This window comes from Onychomys torridus, chromosome 1 (assembly GCF_903995425.1).
Source record: "Onychomys torridus chromosome 1, mOncTor1.1, whole genome shotgun sequence".
Classification (NCBI taxonomy): Eukaryota; Metazoa; Chordata; class Mammalia; order Rodentia; family Cricetidae; genus Onychomys; species Onychomys torridus.
In genome coordinates, this window is record NC_050443.1 from 104300647 (window position 1) to 104319925 (window position 19279).

At 55.3% G+C, this 19279-nt stretch overlaps 2 protein-coding genes across 11 annotated transcripts in view; both read right to left on the reverse strand.

The window, feature by feature from the left end:
- Atp2a1 (ATPase sarcoplasmic/endoplasmic reticulum Ca2+ transporting 1) overlaps nt 1-5762 on the reverse strand; it is a 17108-nt gene extending 11346 nt beyond the window's left edge. The window contains exons 1-6 of one of the 2 annotated variants that reach the window (XM_036192017.1): nt 5642-5762; nt 5332-5349; nt 4889-4971; nt 3455-3559; nt 2157-2295; nt 500-580 (exon numbers count right to left, since the gene is read on the reverse strand). In XM_036192017.1, the coding sequence (XP_036047910.1) occupies nt 500-580; nt 2157-2295; nt 3455-3559; nt 4889-4971; nt 5332-5349; nt 5642-5759 (544 nt within the window). In that variant the 5' untranslated portion in view covers nt 5760-5762. Of the gene's footprint in view, nt 1-499; nt 581-2156; nt 2296-3454; nt 3560-4888; nt 4972-5331; nt 5350-5641 lie in introns of those variants that run through there. The other variant, XM_036192009.1, reaches the window with a different exon arrangement.
- Nucleotides 5763-9863: 4101 nt separating this feature from the next.
- Nucleotides 9864-18227, reverse strand: Sh2b1 (SH2B adaptor protein 1). Of its 9 annotated transcripts, none has more exons than XM_036192124.1 (10): nt 17436-17949; nt 14867-15888; nt 14494-14595; nt 14206-14297; nt 13921-14096; nt 12019-12222; nt 11637-11848; nt 11336-11504; nt 10814-10913; nt 9864-10643 (listed from the first exon to the last, which is right to left on the reverse strand). In XM_036192124.1, the coding sequence occupies exons 2-10, from the start codon at nt 15797-15799 to the stop codon at nt 10625-10627; spliced, it is 2007 nt and encodes a 668-aa protein (XP_036048017.1). In that variant the 5' UTR covers nt 15800-15888; nt 17436-17949; the 3' UTR covers nt 9864-10624. The 9 variants fall into 9 exon arrangements, with proteins under 9 accessions (XP_036048017.1, XP_036047998.1, XP_036048007.1 ...); XM_036192105.1 differs by having other exon boundaries at nt 11283-11504; XM_036192114.1 differs by having other exon boundaries at nt 17818-17943.
- Between the last annotated feature and the right edge of the window lie 1052 nt (nt 18228-19279).

A 19279-nucleotide genomic window follows, 5' to 3' on the forward strand; every position in this document is an offset into this window, starting at 1 on the left:
GCCTAGTGTGTGACTTTGATGGCTTAACTTCCATTTGCTCCTCATGTCCTGGTGAAAATCAGATAAGTCGGTGGACATGAAGCATCTGTGAGCTGCATAGCACAGTCCTGGGAGACTACCAGTGTGGCCTCCTCACCAAGGACAGAGGCTCAGGTCCTCCTGCTGTGGGCCCAGAGTTGAAAGTGTGTCCAAAGTCCCCACCCTATCCTAGAATCCCTCATTTGAGGACTTTTCAGGATGTTGGAGAGGACAGGACAATTTGTGACAGGGGGTGAGTTCTTATGTCCACATAGAAGGTGTAGGGCAAAGACTATATGGGAAATGGTCACAAACGTCCTCTCCCATGCCCCTCGTGACAGAATGAAGGCTGAGCCACACCAAGGATGTCCCCTCAGAACTGAAGAGGTCCTACTGTGGATGCCCTCCTTCATCCACCCAAACCTTTTTCTCTGTCTACCTAGCTCCTCCTCACTGTGCCCTCCTACCTGAGCCAGCCTACCTGTCAGGATGGACTGGTCGACCCGGAGGGTGGTGGATTTGATGGAGAGGATGCGGATGTCTGCTGGGACTTTGTCCCCCACTGTAGAGAGAAGAGCAAGTTCAGCTCGGAATGGAGGCTTCTCTTTCCAGCTTCTGCCTCCCTCACACCATCATCCCTCAAGCCCTGGAGCATCCAGCCATTCACAGGCCTTCAGCACCAGAGTCCCAAGTCCATCCCCACCCCAGAGATACTACCCCGTTGTCCCGTCCCAATGCCTCTCTTCCCACTGGCTGCAAGCCTGAGAAGAGGAGCCTGGAGTGTGGTGTGTGCTCATTAGATGTATTCCCTGTAGCTGAAAGGAAAACTGAGGACAAGCCAGCGAAAACTGAGAGAGGAAAATGAGAGAAAGGGAAAGAAGGAAACGTAATGATGTAACGCGGAGAAAAGAGGGTGACTCGGAGGACCGGAGGACAAGGTGGGTGCTGAGGAAATCCAGGCCAAGTGAGAGAGGAAGTGGAGCTGAGTGGGATGCACAGAAGGACGTGTGAGGGAGCGTTCCTGAGCGTGGCTCAGGGCTTCACAGAGGGGAAGTGGGAAGCCAGACACTGGAAGCACCTTGGCAGGGGCTGAGGGAGACACTCTGCCAGACTAGAGACCTTTTGGGGGACACACACCCCTCCTCAGGCCTCCGCCTAAAGCCACCTAGGTCCCATGGGTGGAACTGGGACGAAGCTCACTTGCTTCCCTTTCTCTCGGTTTCTAAGGTCCCTCCTCCAGTGCCAGAGGAAGCCGGAGGAGAGAGGGAGGTCAGCAATGGCGTCAGGCAGACACCCTTGTCACCGAAGCCCAAGTGGTATTTATAGACATCCATGGCACTGACCCCAAACCGTCACCACAGCAGGACTGCCCTGTGATGGAGCTCAGGGGCCTTGAGCCCACCAACTTTCCACCCCATGCTTCTCCTGGTGGTGACATGGTATGAGGGAAGGAAGCTTAGAAATATACATTCCCCAAACTAGGCACCTACCGTGCTGGAAAGGCCTGCTCGGGGCAGATATAAAAAGCGCTAAGGGCAGAATCCAGTAATCTTAGCTACCCAGCCCCACCCTCCCTGAGCCGGCATTAAGTGTCCTGAGGGGGCAGGGCCCTCCTTGAGCGTCCTCCTCTTAGCCCCGTGCTCCTAGAGGACTGGGAGTTGCCCTTACATGGTGGTGGGGGCGGGGGTAGTCATCCACCCCCTCCTAACCCACCCCCACTCCATCTACTCTCATTCCTTCCCCTTCGAGAGGCCTCAAGGGCACAGAGGGGTCAAGACTGAAAGCTGACCAAGCTTGTGGTGGGAGGAAGGAGAGGGGAGCCAGGATCGGCAAGGGGTGGAGATGAGGCCATTGGCAGAGACTGGCTTCCACCTGTCGCTTGCAAGTGTTGGCTGACAGGAGGGGGACAGGGGGTCTGTCTACGGCCTGAGGGACAGGACTAGCTGTTCCTATTGAGACTCTACTGGGGAGGGGTGCTGTGGCCTGGATGTCCTGGAGTGACTCCTGAGAAGTCTGGGAAGGAGAAGCAAAGACGCCACCATCCTCACAGATACAGAAACAGGGCTGGCAGGCCCCCTGCTCTCTTCTTGGCCTAGGACCCAAGGTTTCCCTCCTAGACCATCCATCCTAGGACTTACCAGCCACCTCCACAATATCGCCAGGGACAATGTCCCTGGCCTTGATCCTTTGCACTGACTTTCGGTCAGCCCGATAGACCTTCCCCATCTCAGGTTCATATTCTTTCAGAGCCTCGATGGCATTCTCTGCATTCCGTTCCTGAGGAAGAGAGCAGACAAGAGTGGAGTCAGGGAGGGAGGAAGTCCTGGACCCGCAGGAGGCTGGTCTGAGTACATGCAGGGTGAGGGACATGCAGACGGAGGAGCAGGGATCGGGATCCTAGGAGAAATAAGGACATTGCAGAAAAGGCTGGCTTATGCAGGTCCAGCTAGCACAAGAGGTGGACAGCATCACAGCAGGGGTGCGTTTGTTGTTCAAAACATCCCCAGTGGCTAAAAACAAGAAGAAGAGTTTGGACCAAGAGGAAAGGAATTTAAAAAGTAAAAACAAAACAAACAAACAAAAGACAGACAGCAAGGGGCAAAGAAAGTAGACTGGTAATGTTGGGGAAGAATCAAATGAGTGCTATTGAGTGCCTACTGTGTGCCATGATCTTTCATGTTCTTTTCAACTGTATCAAGTGCTATTGAGTGCCTACTGTGTGCCATGAACTTTCATGTTCTTTTCAACTGTATCAAGTGCTATTGAGTGCCTACTGTGTGCCATGAACTTTCATGTTCTTTTCAACTGTATCAAGCCTGAGGAACTCAGTTATTGGTCTTGTTTCTCTTTTCTTTTCTTTTTCTATCTCTTTCATTTTTAAAACAAAACAAAAAAACAGGAGCTCACTATGTAGCCTTGCCTGGCCTGGAATCTTCTATGTAGCCCAGGCTAGCTTCAGACTCACAGAGACCCACCAGCCTCTGCCCCTACAACTGTGGGACTAAAAGTGTGTGTCACCACGTCTTACGTCGCCCCCTCTCCTTCCTCCTTGTAGTGGGTTGTAAGTATGCTCATCCTTGCATAGCGTTTGATTTTTAGACAGAATTTCACATTGTAGTCCAGGCTAGCCTAGACCGTGGGAGTCTCCTGACTCCGCCTCTGGAGTGCTGTAGGTGTGTGCCAGCACACCTAGCTTACTAGCCCTGTTCTCAGGTGAGGAAACAGGCTCGGGGATGGAGACTTTCCTCAGGCTCACACAGTAAGCAGATGAGTTTGTCCAGCTTTGTCTAATACTCCATACCAGTCCCAACTGAATGAGAAGACCAGAGGAGTGGGCACAGCTGGAGGAAAGGATGGAGGAGGAGGAAATTGGAAGGAGGCCTGGCCTCCTTGCCCAGTGTTGAGACACAAGTGAGGAGAAGGGGTCCGCACTGACCTGCCAAACCCCGACAATGGCGTTGGCAATGAGGATCAAGAGAATGACAAAAGGCTCAACGAAGGCCGTGACAGTCTCTTCCCCTTCCTCAAACCAGGCCAGCACCTGAGAGGGGAAGGGAGAATTACCAGCTGCTAACAAAGCCCCCACGTGACTGAAGAAAGGAACCGGAAGGCCTTTGAAGACTGCTGCAGAGGTCAGACAATGTATAGGAGTGTGAGGCTCATCACACTGTGGAGCGCCAAGCCCCCCTTGTGATGCTGTGGATACCCCGCGTGTGCAGATACACCGCACAGACACACATACGTGGGGATTAACTGGGAATGCCTTCAGGTATCCCTGACCAAACTGCTTGTAAGCAATCCTTGCCAGGACAGCCAGGATCAACTAGCCCTACATCCATCCCACAGGGACGCAAGCTCAACAGGAAAATCCCTATGGTCCTCGAAGGGCCCAGCCCACCCACAGCCCTCCCTTCCCGCCAAGGCATGGAAGCTCCAATTTCATGAGAGAACAGGAGGGGAGTAGGGTTACAGGCCTCCAGCACCCACCCCACCCCAGCTGTTGCCACTGCCAGGCAGCAGCCACAGGCAAATGTCAAGGAGCAAATCTGAGGAGAGAGAAGGGAGGCTGCCAGCTTAGGCCCAGGGTGCACGGGGCCTCCGTAGATGCTTTACGTGTTTTGCCTTCTAGGCCTTATTTTCCAGCTAAGATGCTAAAGAAATTCTAAAATACAAGACGGACTGCTGGGACAGTGGGTGCCTGGAGCCCGCAGCAGGGGCTGTGAACACTGGAGATGTAACAAGGAAAAAGAATAACTAAGGCTCTGAGGGGCTGGAGACACCAAGAGGTAAGGGTGCCTCAGGCTGGGTGAGAGAAGCAGGCACCAAGTGCCAGCCCCTACTGGAAGCGGGATGTGGTGGAGGCTGGAGACAGCTGAGGGGTGGGGTGTGGAGGGTGGTGGGGGCTGGACGGCACACTGGCAGCCCCTACTGGACCAGCAGCACACCTTTCCCACTTCTCAGAACAGGTCTTTCTTTGGCCAATCACAAGTCGGAGAGGGCAGGGCAGGACTGGTGAAGCAAAGTGGGGACCAACCAGGACAGGAAGAGAGTGGCAGTGACCCCCACAGTGGACACTGCAGCCCACATCGAAGCTGGGAGCCCTGTGCTTAGGGGGTAACCTGAGCCCTTGAAACCCTTGAAGCTGGGAGGGTGGCTTAGCTTCAGTGTTTTGGCTGAGAACACTCTCAGGGCTTAAAATAAAACCTCTCTGCAGGGGAGGAAGCAAATCAGCACCCCACCCCCAGCTCCAGCATGGAAAATAGGGTGTTTAGGGCTTGGATGAGGGCATCTAGAATGGCAGGAGCCACAAGCAGATCACACGCCCCACACAGTTCGTTCTTCAGACAGTCCCCCTGCCCTGGGCACTTACGAAGGAAATGCAGGCGGCCAGCAGAAGGATGCGCACCAACAGGTCTTCAAACTGCTCCACCACCAACTCCCACAGGGACTTGCCTGTGGGAGGAGCGAGAAGAGGAGTCCCAGGGGTTAAGATCCAAAAGATGAAGGTCTGTGGCTCTGGAGGGCTAGTGTCCAGAGTCTAGAGTGCCCTGGACCTCTAGGTTGATGGGCACCCCAGCTTGATATAAGAGAAAGAGATAAAACACCCCAAAAGGTTCTTCAAATCTGTGGCAATTGTCCAAGGGTGGGAAGTCTGAAGGAAAAAGCATCTGGAGATGTCTGACGCTAAGCTTTGGGGGAGAATATCTGCCCTTTGAGTAAGGGTTGTGGGTCTTGGAAAGGAGAAGGCGGGGGAGCCAGGAATGGGGCACATTAAGAGGGCTTTCAGGAGGGCTCAAGGCTCAGGTAACTTACCTTCCTCAGCAGGGAGCTCTACCCAGGGAAAAAGAAGAAAAGGACAAATTTAGTAGATCCAGCCTCATATCCTCCACACCCCGAACTTCATGGCTAAGAGAATCAGGCTATCAAAAGGGCACCTGAAGTTCAAGGTCACCCCATAAAACCTCCCCAAACTCCAGATCTTAAAACTGTTTTCTTTAGTATCCTCCGCCTCCTGCAAGAAGCAGGCAACTGCCCTGCTCATTCCTACAGACCCCAGAGGAAGAATCCCCTCTAGTGGGGGTGGGAGGCAGCCATGCCAGCCTCTCCTCTGAGGGACACTTACCATTGGGGCCGTATTTTTCCAGATGCCGCTTTACTTGGTCTGGGGTAAGGCCTGTGGTCTCGCTCACCCCAAAATAGGACAAACATTCCTCTGTGGACTTGGAGTGTGCGGCCTCCATTGTGCTCCCTTCTTGGGGGCCAGGAGGCAATGTATTCCTTCTTAGGGGCCTCTCACTGGAGGGGGTACTTCTTCAGTGCGTCCACCTGTCTGTTGATCTGGGCTTCTTCCTTTTTCTTGCCTGCCCCCCCCCCAGATTCTTCTTCCTTCCACAAAGTTCTGACCCCAGTCTCACAGCAGCCGGCCACCCCCCCGGCCCCCAGCTGGTCCTTATGAGGGAGTGGGGGGGCCAGCTCCCCCTTCCCTCAGATCAGGGATTGGCTGGCTGAGACCCCAGCAGGAGGGGTCAGAAGAGAGAGAGATTTCTGCTGACAGAGAAGAACAGTGGGGCCGCAGCCTGAGATGTCACTCACAAGGGTGGCCCCAGCCCCAGGGAAGGGAGGGGGGAGTCATTTTCTGTTATCTGCTACTGACCCTGTCCCCCACCCCTTGCCTCAACTTCCCCAGTTACACTAAATGCCCAATTCCAAGCTCACCCCACCACCCCTCTTTGCCCTTAGGCCTCCTGGCCCCTCAGCCCTCTCCTGTCTCGACCACCCTGAGCCCCTTCCCACAGTCATTCTCCTCTGCTGCCTATGTGTTCAGAGAAGTGGGGGAGGTATTCCAGTCTTTGGGGGATCAAAAGAGAAGGAATATCTTTGGGGGACAGAGGAAGTGGCCCTAGAGAGATAAGAGGAAGTAGGAAGGGAGGTGATCTGTCAGGGGACGGGGCAAATGGTAACCTTACCCCAGGGAGGGGCGGCTGCAGCCATCAACAGGGGATTTAGTGTCCAGGCCCTGGTAAGCAAGGCCAGGACTGTGTGTGTCTCCTAACCCCCACCCCCCGCCACGGCCACTCTAGCTCCCCCTTGAAACTGGCAGGGAATCCCCCCCCTGAAGAAAACGGGACACCCAGGTAACCCAAGAGGCTACAGAATGTGCTGATGGCAGAGGTGGAGGGATAAGGGTTTCAGGGTGAGGCAGGGGAATGAGAATTTCCTCATCCCACGCTGGCCTTTAATCCCAGGGGCCTCATGGCTGCCCCCAGAGGTGCGGGGGTCTCAGCAGCTCTGGCCCTGATGCAGCAGCCCACAGAGGGAGTGAGGATCAGGCCTGGGTGTAGGAATGCTTTGGAGCTGGGCCTGCCCCCATGCCAGAGCTCCTAGGGACAGGAGCCCTGAAGCTGGGTACAGTGGAGGCTCCAGAGAGAGGTGGGGGGTGGTTATGAAGGAATGAGGACAGAACCAAGGTAGGAGCAGAGACAGCAGAGACTCTCCAAAGTCTGAGGAGAAGAGGGAAAAGAAACAGCAGGGTCCTGGCAGTGCAGCCAGGTGGGCGGGGCCCCGGGGCCTGGGTGCAAAACCACGAGTCGTCGCTGCAAGGCTGGCCTGGGTGTCAGCTTCCTCCGAAGAGCAGCTGCTCTGAGCCACCCTGCCCGACCCCTGGGGGCAGTTTTGGTTTCTACCAAGGCAGCTGCTGGAGAAGCAGACATGGTACGCGGGCCAGGATGCAAGCTGGCGGGGAAACTAAGGCAGAGACGTTTTTTGTGGCAGTGAAAAGGTCCGGTGACGGCCAGCAGCACTGCAGGTCCCAATTCTACCCGGGCCTCAGTTTCCCTGCAAAGAACCAAGACTGACTTCCTACACCAGGGCTCCAGCTCCGGGACTGAATGGCACAAGCAGAGCCCAGCAGAAAAAGAGGGCCCACTTGTGAGGGTGAGGGGTGGCCAGCACGGATAGTCAGAAATGAAGGGCCGAGCTCAGATGCATCCTGCCTTCTGCCCAGACTTGGGGGAGGGTGATGTGAGGACAAGGTGTTCCTTCCCGCCCTCTTTTCACAGTTCCCTCAAGCCCCTCCCTTGAAGTAGAGTCCTGCTGTGACCTAAGGTGGAGGGCCTTAGACAATGGAGTAGGAATGTAGAGGTCACACAAAAAGGCATTTCCACCTGGCCCAGGACCCTCTGAACAGCCATCGAGGCTGGGCCCTCACTGGCTTCTCCCCAAGAGCATCTGGAGGAGTGATGGACCACTGTCTTCCAGCAGCAGGAATGCCCAAACATGGAGAGGGGACAGGGACATGAGAGCTTCAAAGCTGAGTGAGGAACCAAGGCAGGCTTTACAGGACACCCCTGCCAGAGGCTCTCCAAGGGTATCACGTCTACCTCTTCCAGCTTCCCAGATGGATAATGAAGGCCAGAGAGGAAGCTACCAGCCCAGAGCTGCAGGGACACGTCTCTGCACTGTGATCTGCGGTGGGAGGGAGGCAGCTGAGGCAATTTCAGACCACTTCCCACTACACCAACATTGAAGGTGTTCTTGCTCCTGAGCTCCGAGGCTCAAGAAAGGAGAGGGCAGGTTGTGAAGGGCGTGAAGGCTGAGCCTGGCCCATCCCTGTCCAGTTCCACATACTTACAGGGAATCTCATTGTCTCTTGGGCTCTTCTAGCCAGGATATGGTAATCTGGGGGTGTCTTTCTGCCCACCCCAGGATGGCAAGTCCCTGAGGGTGGCGAGGCAGGGGGGAGGGCAGCCTTTGAGCACCAGTTGCCATGAGATTAGGAGAGGATCAGGCCTTCCCACTCTGAGGTGTTACAGCCCTCACTGGCCATTGGCTGTCTAACAATCTCACTTGGAGAACACAGCACCCAGGTCTAAAGCTGCCCTCCGCCCAACCTCCACAACAGGGCCAATTCAATCCCTATTCAAGGCCAAGATTTGGGGAGCCCCAGAGATAGGGTAAAACAAGAGCCAGCAGGCTTCCCCAACCAACCCCCACCCTAGATAGCCTATGAGCTCAGCTGTCTGCTGTCCATCTCCCCACAGAACCAACGCAGCTCAGAATAGCAAGGTCATGAGTGTGGGTAGGGCCTCTTGGAGGTGGGGCAGAGGCTGAGGGACAGAAGATGGGCCACTCCACTTTCCCAGGGGAGGGTGAGACAGTGGTAAGGTGGGAGGGTAACCCAGCAGGTGGGGGAGGGAGACAGTCTGCAGCTCCTGCTCGCCTTCTGGCACCCTGCCCTCACCTCTAAACTGGGAAGCCAGCAGGGCACCCCTGCTGGAGATCAGAAAGATGTCCTTGGGGCAGGGTCTGTATTTTAAAACGGGAGTGCCCGCGGTGGAAGTGGTTGTAAACCCCATGCTAACAGCCTAGGCCTCAGGGAAGTGAGCTGGTAGGACAGGCAATGTGGAGAAGCTGGACCCAGACAACTGGAACTTGTGACTTTGGTTCTTTTTCTTTTCTTTTTTGATTTTTTGAGACAGGGTTTCCCTGTGTAGTCCTGGCTGTCCCAGAACTCACTCTGTAGACCAGGCTGGCCTCAAACTCAGAGATCCACCTGCCTCTGTCTCCCAAGTGCTGGGATTAAAGGTGTGCGCCACCACTGCCCGGGTTGGAACTTGTGACTTTCAAGGAAAGCCTTGAGACATGTGTATAAACTCAGACAGAGAAACATGTAGCCAAATCCTGTCAGCAGCATCAACTAAGATGGAAGTTCACACGTCACAGAGCTGCTTGTCTTGCCCCGGGTCCATACAGCAAACGAGAGGCGGCGGCGGCAGCAGCACTCCGGCTGACGCTGTCAGCCAATCTCCAGCCTGTCTCTGACAAAGGGACAATTAGCCTGGCCTTGGGCCCCTCTGCACTCAGACTGTAAGTCTCCTCCAACTCTGACCCCAGCATCTCTGGCTACTCTCTTCCGAGGACAAGGAGCTCACTCAGAAAGTTCAGCAAAGCAAAGGCCTTTGGAGATCATGACTCCCATCTTTCACCGACTCGTTCCATTAAAAGAGCAAGCTGGCAGGGTGTGGCAGTGTAATAATCCCTTCGGCACACAGGCGGCTGAGGCGGGAGTGTCACAAGTTCTGCTTACATAAGACACTGTCTTCAAAGAAACCCTCACCCTGAAAAACCAAACATGCTGGAACCCCCAAGAAGCACGGTTGAGTTCTGCATTTCAATACTCAGCAGCCCAGTGGACTCAGAGGAGAGGTGGCTCCCAAGGCCTTGGACTAGAGATGGAAAGGACTGGACCCGGGCCAGCTCTTTGGTCTGAGCTCAGAAAACAGCTTTAACCACCTGAGACAGACTTATCTGCCCGTCCCAGGCCCACTCCAAACACTAGCCACAGCCATGATGGAACTAAGATAAACCCTTTATTTATTTATGCTTTTCCATTTTGTTTAAAACAACAACAACAACCTTAATATAACTGACAGCCCTTCCCCCTCACCCTTGCTTGGGTTGGGGGGTTATTAGTGGGGAAGTAGCCCCCAAGGATGGGGCTGACCATAAGAGCCCCTTAGGGAGGTAATGGAGCCCAAGTCCTTGGCCTCGAGGCAAGGGCACCTGTAGTGTAGTAACTGGGGACTTAACAGGGCTCTTGAACCTCTACTTGTACCAACATACATGCCCTTGGCTGACAAGGGTCAGGAAGCATGTGGGGAGGGGGCTCCCACTTTCCTCGGTGTCCCTACCCAGCCCAGTCTCATAACTTAAGGCCGGGAGCAGGAAAATGGAGGGTGGGCAGGTATCTCACACAAAGGAGTACTGGTTATTAATGGCTCGGGGGTGGCCCCCTTCTTCTCCGTTGCCCCCTAGTGGTAGCTGCTGGAGCTGCACCATTAGGGACACCCCCAAGTCCCCACCAGTGCCAGCACCACCCTGAGCCTCAGTGCCTGGTGCTATGGCCTCTTCCAATTCAACCATGGGGACCAGCTCAGCCACGGGGACCAGCTCTTCCTGGATCCCTCCACTGCCCGCTTTCTCTTTCTCTTGCCTCTCTTTGGCTGCTGCGGCTGTGGTGGCCGCCACTTCTGGCGCCCCCGACGCCTCTTCTGCCCCAGGATGTGGGGTATCTGTCCATGGAGGGGGTTCAGGGGGCTGGGTTGGGTCACGGGAGGTGTTCCGTTCTGGACAGGAATGGTAAGAAGACACGTTGATTGTGGAAGGAAGTGCGTTCTTGTGCCGGCCCCCTGCTTGTCCTCCCCAAGGAGCCATGAACTATCTCCCCACACCCCATCTCCTGAGTAACCCCTCCATGGAAGATGGACATGGGCGGTGGTGAGAGGACCACACTTACACACAGTCACTCGCTCCGAAGGGCAGGAGGGTGGAGGAGGCATCGGGGTAGCATCGGTCGCCCTCACACACCCCTGCATGGCTCCCAGCCTGCTCCCGGCCTGGGGGGAGGGGCAACGTGGGGATAGATGGGATGGTGGGGCGGGGGGGGGGAAAGTGAGAGATCAGACAGGGACATCAGACATCAAGGGAGGAAGGAGGGGTCAGACCACGAACCCCCACACGGTCAAAGACGAGGTCAAGGAGGATGGGTCCAGGAGACAGACAGTGATGGAGCGAGGGTCTGATGGAATGGGAATGCACCACCCAACTCTCCACTACCCCAGGCCCCATGAGGAGCCTCTGCCTGCCTGCGTCCTGCCAGCCTTCTGCAGTCCCTTTTAGGCCCCTGCCCAGGTACTTAACTGCCCTGTTCCCCACTAACAAGGCCTCTCCTCCAACCCCCCACCCCATCTTCCTGGCACACACACCTCACTTCTTGGGTGCACGGGCACCTCCTCCCCTGCAGACCTGCTCTGCTCACCCTGCTGCCGCTGGGAGGGTACATAGCTGACAAGGACAACATCACTGGAGCCTCCAGACTCCAGAGGGATGGGATGCACCCGGAAGTGCTCAAGCATATCGAAAATGGACTGGAACCACAGATGTTGGACCCGACACTGACCCTCCTCATTCAGTGACAACCGCAGGTGCTGAGGACAGGATGAGCAAGTAAGGTAGAAGTTCAGGTCCCTGCCAGTTATCAATCCCTCCTTCCCTGGGCAATGGAATTTCCAGATCCACCCAAACACCGCCCAACAGAGTTCTCCTCCAGGACCACTCACCTTGGCCTTGCCCTGGAAGTTGAAAGTGAGGACATATTCACCACGTCTTGTCTCACTCTGACGTACCAGGAAGACACCATGGGAGCCAGTGCCTCCTTCTAGCACTAACTGGGCAGCCTTGAGTCGAGAGAGCATGCCATGGAACCAAGGATATCCTGAGAGGGGCTGATCCCCCTCACCTCCCTCTGACTCCCCTTGGAACAGGAAGGACCCTTGAGGAAGAATAGAGAGGGAAAACCAGGGTGTCAGAGGCTTCTCCCCAGCCTTGTTTTCCCCTCGAGACACTTCCTCCCCAGCCAGGTCACTGCTTCCTCCTCGGTTTGACCCCTCCAGCTTCGATACAGGACCACAAACCAAAGACAGATAGGCATGCACCCAGTACCTGTGGCTGCTTCTGGAGTATCCAGGGGAGGGTAGGGGGTTGGGAGGGGATGAACTGTCCCCGCTGGGGGCCCCTCCTCAATGGGAATGCGAGGGGGCAATTCTGGAGGAAGCAGTTCCATTGAGTCAAAGTGGGAGGCAGCAATGGAGGCCGAGCTAGGGGAGAAGGACGCTGATGGCCGATCGGAGAGGCCCCCATAAGCCCCTGAAAGAAAATGGAGGAGGCCAAACTTGAGAACACCACAGGCTCCTCTCCTCGACGCCTGGGCTCCTGCCATCTCCCCATTGGCTGTCTGTCCACTTGTGTGCCCAGCCCCCACACACCTCTGGAGGACTGACCCTGATGGACTTTTACGATGCTTCTGACTTACACTGCTTGTACTGCTGAGAGACCATGGTTATTTCGAGGAGGTCCTAGAATCCAAATGTCCCTATGTCTTTTCTGAATCAACAGCTGAAAGATTATTGCAATGGTTGGTGGGGTAAGGGATAGAAACCTTGAAAAATGTCCACATTAGAAAGGAGCCCTCTGCTGGGTGGCAGTGGCACACACCTTTAATCCCAGCACTCGGGAGTTCGAGGCCAGCCTGGTCTACAGAATGAGATCCAGGACAGGCACCAAAACTACACAGAGAACCCTGTCTCCAAAAAAAAAAAAAGAGAAAGGAGCCCTCTGTTTAGACTAGAAAGGAAAACTACCAATCTGAAGCCCATGGGAAATCCTTGTCAGGAGGTACATCCCCGCACCCAGCACTCAGAAGGCTGGAGGCTTGCAGGCCAGCCTAACACACACAAAGAGCTGGAGCACACTTCAGTGCTTGCCTACCAAGAGGGCAAGGCCCTGGGTTCAGTCGTCATGGACAAAGGAAAAATAAGTCTTCCGCTTTCCTACTAGCCCTTGAGGCCAAATCAAGTGGATCTTACGCTGACTACACTGTGAGTTCTTCCCATTGGTCCCGTTAGCCCGCCCACTTCCCATACATCCTGGTACTCCTAGGGCAGTCAGCGAAGGCCCTGGCCTCCTTGATGCCACTCTCTTCTCTCACCTCCTCTGTGCAACGTTCTGTCTATCCTACCTCCTCTGTTCTCTTCATCCTGAGTTCCCAAGATGCTCCCTGCTTGGGCTGCTCAGAGGACACTAAGCAAAAGCGAACCCAAGGAGACCAAGGAGCCATTTGAAACATCTGAGTTCCCCATCCACCTCAGAGCCTAGTATGCAGTCAGTGACATATGAGGGCCTGACTGAACATATGTCAAACCTCAGGCCCAGGCCAGTAGACATATCACCATGCTGCTTAGAAAATAGGCATGTCAGGAACTAGGTTAGCATAGCCCATCTTTGTCAGAAACCTCAGGAAACTTGCAAGCTGATATAAGGTCTATGCTAGCTCTAACAATCCCAGTCTGTGAAAGCTCTGTTGTTGATGGAATGTAGCCTGTACACCAGGCACTGTGAGGCTCAAACTCAGAACCAAGGGTCAGGAGAAAAGGGCTGAGTGGAAGCAGAGGCTAGAAGGTGAGTCGGGCCAGACGGATCTGTATCTTTCTCAATACACGAGTGGCAAGTCAGACCAAAAGAAACAGTGCAATGACCACTGACATATGCTGAGCTGTGCGACAAGACTAAAACACCACGTCCACCAACTCCGGAAGCTGCAGAAGAGAACTGCTGCTCCCACAGAGGGGCAGCCTATGGGCGTGCGGAAAAGTAACAGGGCTGACTGGGAAAGGCTCGTGGGAGTTTGGTGGAGCCCATGCAGGGTACGACAGTAACGATTCTGAACACAAGCTGTGACCTAAGAGCACATGGGATGTTCAGAGACAAAAACAAGCAATCAGTGTTGTAGGTGGAGCAGCTAGGGATGAGAACCTGGCCCAGCAGCTCTGGAAGGTTCTACCTTACCCTGCGACAGGCGGTCGTTACTCTCGCTGGGTCCCAGCAGCAGGTCCTGGCTGGGCAGACTCTCTGAATGGTTCAGGCAGGGCAACTCCAGGCTGTCTGCGTTATCCTTTGTGAGGAAGGAGGTCCCGGGGACCAGGGGAAGGGTCATGGGACGGGGGCTGATAGCCGGGCAGGGTCTGCAAAGACAGGGAGCATGGCGCTGGGAGAAAATCGCCAGGAGAAAGGCACAAGGCTGCTCCCCTACCCGCCTCCAGACCCCCTCAAGAACAGAGGCAAGCTTCTTACCCTGGGCTTAGGCACTCCTGGATGTCAGATACCCAGGCCTTCACATGAAGTGCATCAGTTGTCTCCAGAATATACTCTGAAGGGCCTTCCACCTACAGGGCCAAGAGGTTGGGCTTCAGCCAAGACAGAGGATAGTAGGCCTACAGGCCATACCCAACAGCCCCAGAGACAGACTCAAAGCCTGTCCTGACATATACTCATCCTGCTACCAAAGACACTTGCCCAAATCTATCAAGCGCATTCTCTCAAGCACAAGCACTCTCTGGGGGCAGAGCTTGGAGCTCCTACCTTAACCACAAACGTGTTCTCCCTGTCAGGCATCTCTAGGGCCGTGGCTGTGCGGACATCAGTGATGGTGGAACAGGGAATGCTGAGTCTGGGCCGGGATGCCTAGGTGGGAGGGGGGTACGAATCAGTCCTGTGGTGTGCCAGGACCGGCCATCCGTCCGTCCGTCCATCTGTCCCTCCCTCCCCCTTTCCTTCCTAGGTGAGCTGAAACAGGAATAGCTCTTTGGTCATCCATGGCAAATGAAAGCCCACAGCAAGCGCTGAGCCCAGACAGCGACACTGTGCACAAGGGCTCCCGCCACCTCGGCTGTCTCACGGGCTTCGACACCCCTCCAGCCGCTGCCACTTCCTGCTCCCCACTCCTGGGGATCACCTTGGGTGGTACGAAGAACTCCAAGCGACTTCCTCCTCCTCCTCCTCCTTCACTTCGGAGCAGCAGGCGACACTTCTGCCACTGAGGCTGCCCCCCTCCCGCTGAGGTCAGCCCTCCTCCGCGACCCACTCCTGCTGGGTCAGGGGCAGCCTCCTCAGCCCCCATGAAACTGAGCAACTCTTCTCTCTGCACCATCCCTGCTCCTTCCTTCAGGGTTCCCCCGCCACGACTCAGTCTCAGCCTCTCAAAGCGGTGAGTCCATCGCTCCCCAGGGGATGTGCCATCACTAGCCAATCCCCTACCAACTGTCCCGGAACCACCAGAGGAGTTGGAGTTGCTGTTTCCGCCTAGAACTGGAGGGCCTGATGTGGTCTCCAGAGGCCCAGCTGGGGAGGAAGAGTCAACGGCCCCCCGCCACTGCAGGATGCCTCGTACAGAACCTCTGACTGAGCGACCCACTGAACGGAGGGAGAAGCGTTTCTTGAGCTTCGGCTTTGAGGATGTTGTAGAGGAGGAAGAGACTGAGGAAGGAAGGGGGCCAGCTAGGTCCTCAGAAGATCGAGATGGGCCCAACACAGCCAGGGGCCCACCCACCCTGCAGCTTTCAAGGGACAAGTCGTGTGGTGGTGCAATCTCCACACCAGGGCTCAGTGGGGCCAAGACAGGTGGGGAGAGTGAGCCTGAGGCCCGGGCCACCTCAGCTTCGAAGTGCTGCAGAAACAGCTCAGCAAAACGGCCTGAAAAGGCAGCTTCTGCTCCAGGCTCTGCATACTGTGGGTGCGAGGCCAGGTAGAGGCGAAAACGGCGGGCAAGATCCAGGGCAGCAGCCCTCGCATGGGACTCACAGAACTCTTGCCAACTTGGGGGAGGGGGTGGTGGTAGTGCTGGCGGAGAAGGGAAGGCCCCATCCTCTGGGGAAGGGGCACCGTTCATGATGGGCCCCAGGAGGAGGGCAGGGAGAGCCTGTGAGGAGGGGCGGCAAAGAAGGAAGCGGCCAGAAGACACGGGGTGAACGGCAACAGCTGTAGGAGGAAGAAGAGGCATACATATTGAGTCACTGCAGAGGTGAGATTGGGGTGTCTCTCAGACCAAGCCAGGGACTCCCATGCAGATCCCTCGGGGGCAACGGGGGAAGAGAACAGAACTGCTTTGCCCTCTTCAAGAGCCACACCCCACACAGACCACAGGGATAAAGATGCCCGGCCAGTGTTCGCACTGCATCTTTCCTGCTGCCTTTGCAGCTGCTCCCCCTGTGTGGGATCCAGGAAAGAGGGCCTGGAAGCATCTCACACCACAGAGGGCTCTTCCAGATCATCACTGTCCCTTTTCAAAGCAAAGCCTTCCTAACTACCACACTTTCCTTATTCTTTCCATATGCCATTCCAGTGGGTTCCATAGGTCATTTTACCTTTCCTTAGAAAACTGAATAACTTCTTTGGATAGGAAGCAGAGACTTCAAACAAATTCCAGAATTCAGAGTCTACTGTGTTTTCCACTGCATAGTTCTAGTCTCCAGGGACTGGCTGGACCAGCCTCAACCACAGCTCCTATTGCTCTGGTCTCAGGGGGCCAAAAGGGTGCAGGGATTACAAAGTTTAGAGCCCTTGCTTCATAGGCCCAATGAGTGGATGATGGACTGAAGGATCAGCTGTCTTAGAAGCTGATTTTACAACCCAGCACTTAAGCCCGTGTGGAGATTGGCCAAAGACCAATCTCTGGGTTGCCCCCTTTCGACTAGGGCTGACTGGCAGCAGCCCTAGAGAAAAAGAGATGGTGTGCTGGGTCAGGGCAAGTCTTTACTGGCCACATAAGTAAGACATCACAAGGAGCTAGGGCTCAAGACTTCTCTCTCCCTGGGGAGTATGCCCTAAAGCATGTGAGACTTGGACCAAAGCCCCAGCTCAGCCCACCTGTTAGCTGTGTGAGCCCAGCTTTTGTATCCGTGAAACACAGTTAATAATCTCTACCTGCTACAGTTGTCAGGAAAAATGAAATGACAAGATACATGTCTGTGCTTGACACAAAGTAAGCACACAAGACATGACTGCCATCTTCACTATTTACATGGGGGAGAGCAGCAGTATGGGTCCTGTTTGCTCTTGCTCTAAGGGAGACTAGAGAGAAGAGCTTCGGATGGTGTCACAACTCTAAGTCACAATTACAAAGTGGCAGAGCTCGGCATGTAATTTACAACCAGTAGCTCTTTAGTGAGTGGTCCTGCCCTACGATATATGGCAAGGTGAAAGCCCAGGACAGCTCAGGATAGTCTCCCCAAACTATCAGTGATGTCAGCCTCCTCATCAAAACCTACAACCCGGCTGTAAGTCAGAGACCCCCTCCCTTCCTCCTCAGCCTAAGCCCTACACCCTCCGATGGCCCCAACCACAGGGACAACTCCAAACCATGGAGAAGCTGCCAGGAGATGCGGGAGTCACAGAGCACAGGGGAACCGGGCCAAGAGGTGCAGGCACAGCAGAGATGGTCCCCAGCCAGAGGCTACCTCGGCTCACACAGGCCCACCCAGCCCTCAGCACCACTGGCCGACCCAGCCCCCTTCAGGCCCGCTGACCCTGCGGTTCCTGGATTGGTGACTCAGTTTCTCTTCTGCCAAGAAGGCTCAGTCACAATTTCCCGGTGCACCTGCCTCTTGGCTTAGTTCTGACATTCCAGAAGGGCGGGTGGTGGAGGGTGCAGGCTGCGCTCCAGGTTCGGACCCTCCAGGCCCCGTGGTCAATCGCTCGGACCCGATCCTAATCGCTGGACACCCTCCACATGCCCCGAGGCCCGAGGCTCCGGGGGACCAGCCCTATCTGCTGCCCTCTCCGGAGCCAAGCACCCCTCCAGCCCTGAGCTCTCACACCCACCCCCGCCCAGGCTCCTCAGACGCCAGGATCGAGTCCCGGAGAGGATAGAGGCACTTAAAGAGGGGGGGGTTCCGGTTCCGGTCCCACCTGCATCTCGGTCCCCGCGCTCAGCTCCGGCGGCGGCGGCGGCAGCGGCGGCGGCCGCAGCTCCCGCTCCCTGTGCCCCCCGCCTCCGCGACGGGTTCCCAGCACGCGCTTCTGCGCAGGCGCCAGGACGGGTTTTCTCGACGCGGAAGGAAGCGACCATAGAGAAGAAAAGTAAGAGGGAGGGCACCTTCGTACTCACTTCCGCCATCGTTCTCGGCGCTGAGCTTTCAGGTGCTAGGCTGACGCGAGTCTCACCGAACTCCCGTGGCGTCTGCAGTTGTACCTAAAAGGGACCCCTGAGACAACTGTGGGAAGGAGTGGGGTCCCAGACGAGCGTCCTCCGAAGCGAATTCGAGACAAAGGCGAGGAGTCAACCATAGAGAAGGCACCTGAGCGGAGAGAGTAGCCGCCCAGTACGGGAAATCAGCGAGATGATAAAGCTCTTTGAAGAGCTAGCTGGCTGCAGCCTAGAGCGCCTGGCCCTGCACGGAGGGGGGACACGGACACCGCCCCCAGGGAGTTGGGCGAGCGAAGGATCGGTGACCTTGGGAAGCCGAATGAGCGGGTGGAGCCTGAACTTACGACCTTGGCTTTGCGGAGGAAAGGGACAGACAGAGTGGTCCCGGAGGGATCCACCTTAGACAGGAACTAAAGATGGGGCAGCAATAGCGAGGTCAGTTTCGGACATGCTCGGGGGACCTCAAGGAGGTACATGGATATAGAACTTGAAGATGAAGAGAGGCGTCTAGGCAAGTTACAGGGATGAAGAACAGAAGGTTCTGTTGAAACCTTGCGCACAAATATCCTCTAGCAATTCTGGCTCACATTGATCCAGCTTCACTACGGCTTAAGTAATTGAAAAGACCAGAGTAAATTGCGATTGTTGACCGGAGCCAAAAGATACTGCTCATCTGTAGCTCACCATCTGTGATTATACTTTCTCTTGCATTTGCCTTCACCCACAGACGGGCTCTTGTCTCTTGGTGGCAAGATAGCTTTTGGTCCATATTCAGATAAGTTCTGATAGATTAGTAACTCAGTGGAAGGAGCATCCCTCATTTCTGAGACTGCCAATAAAATTTCCAGAACCTGGCTAGTGAGATGACTCGGGGTAAAAGTGCCTGAGTTTGCCTTGCAAGCCTGATGGCCAGAGTTCCATCCCCAGAACCCACCATCGAAAGAGAAAGGAGGCTGGAAAGTTGTCTTCTGACCTCCAACATGCCGCACATGCTTGTGCCCCCCCCCCATCATATACACATATACACAATAATAAATTTTAAGTTTAAGTAAATTACGGGGCTGGGAAGAGAACCCAGGTTCAGTTCCCAGCACCTACGTGGTGGTTCAGAACTGACTGTAACTCCAGTTCCAGGGAATCCAATGCCCTCTTCTGACCTCCACACAGGCAGGAAAAAACACACACATAAACTAAAATAAATAATATTGATTTAAAAAATTTAAG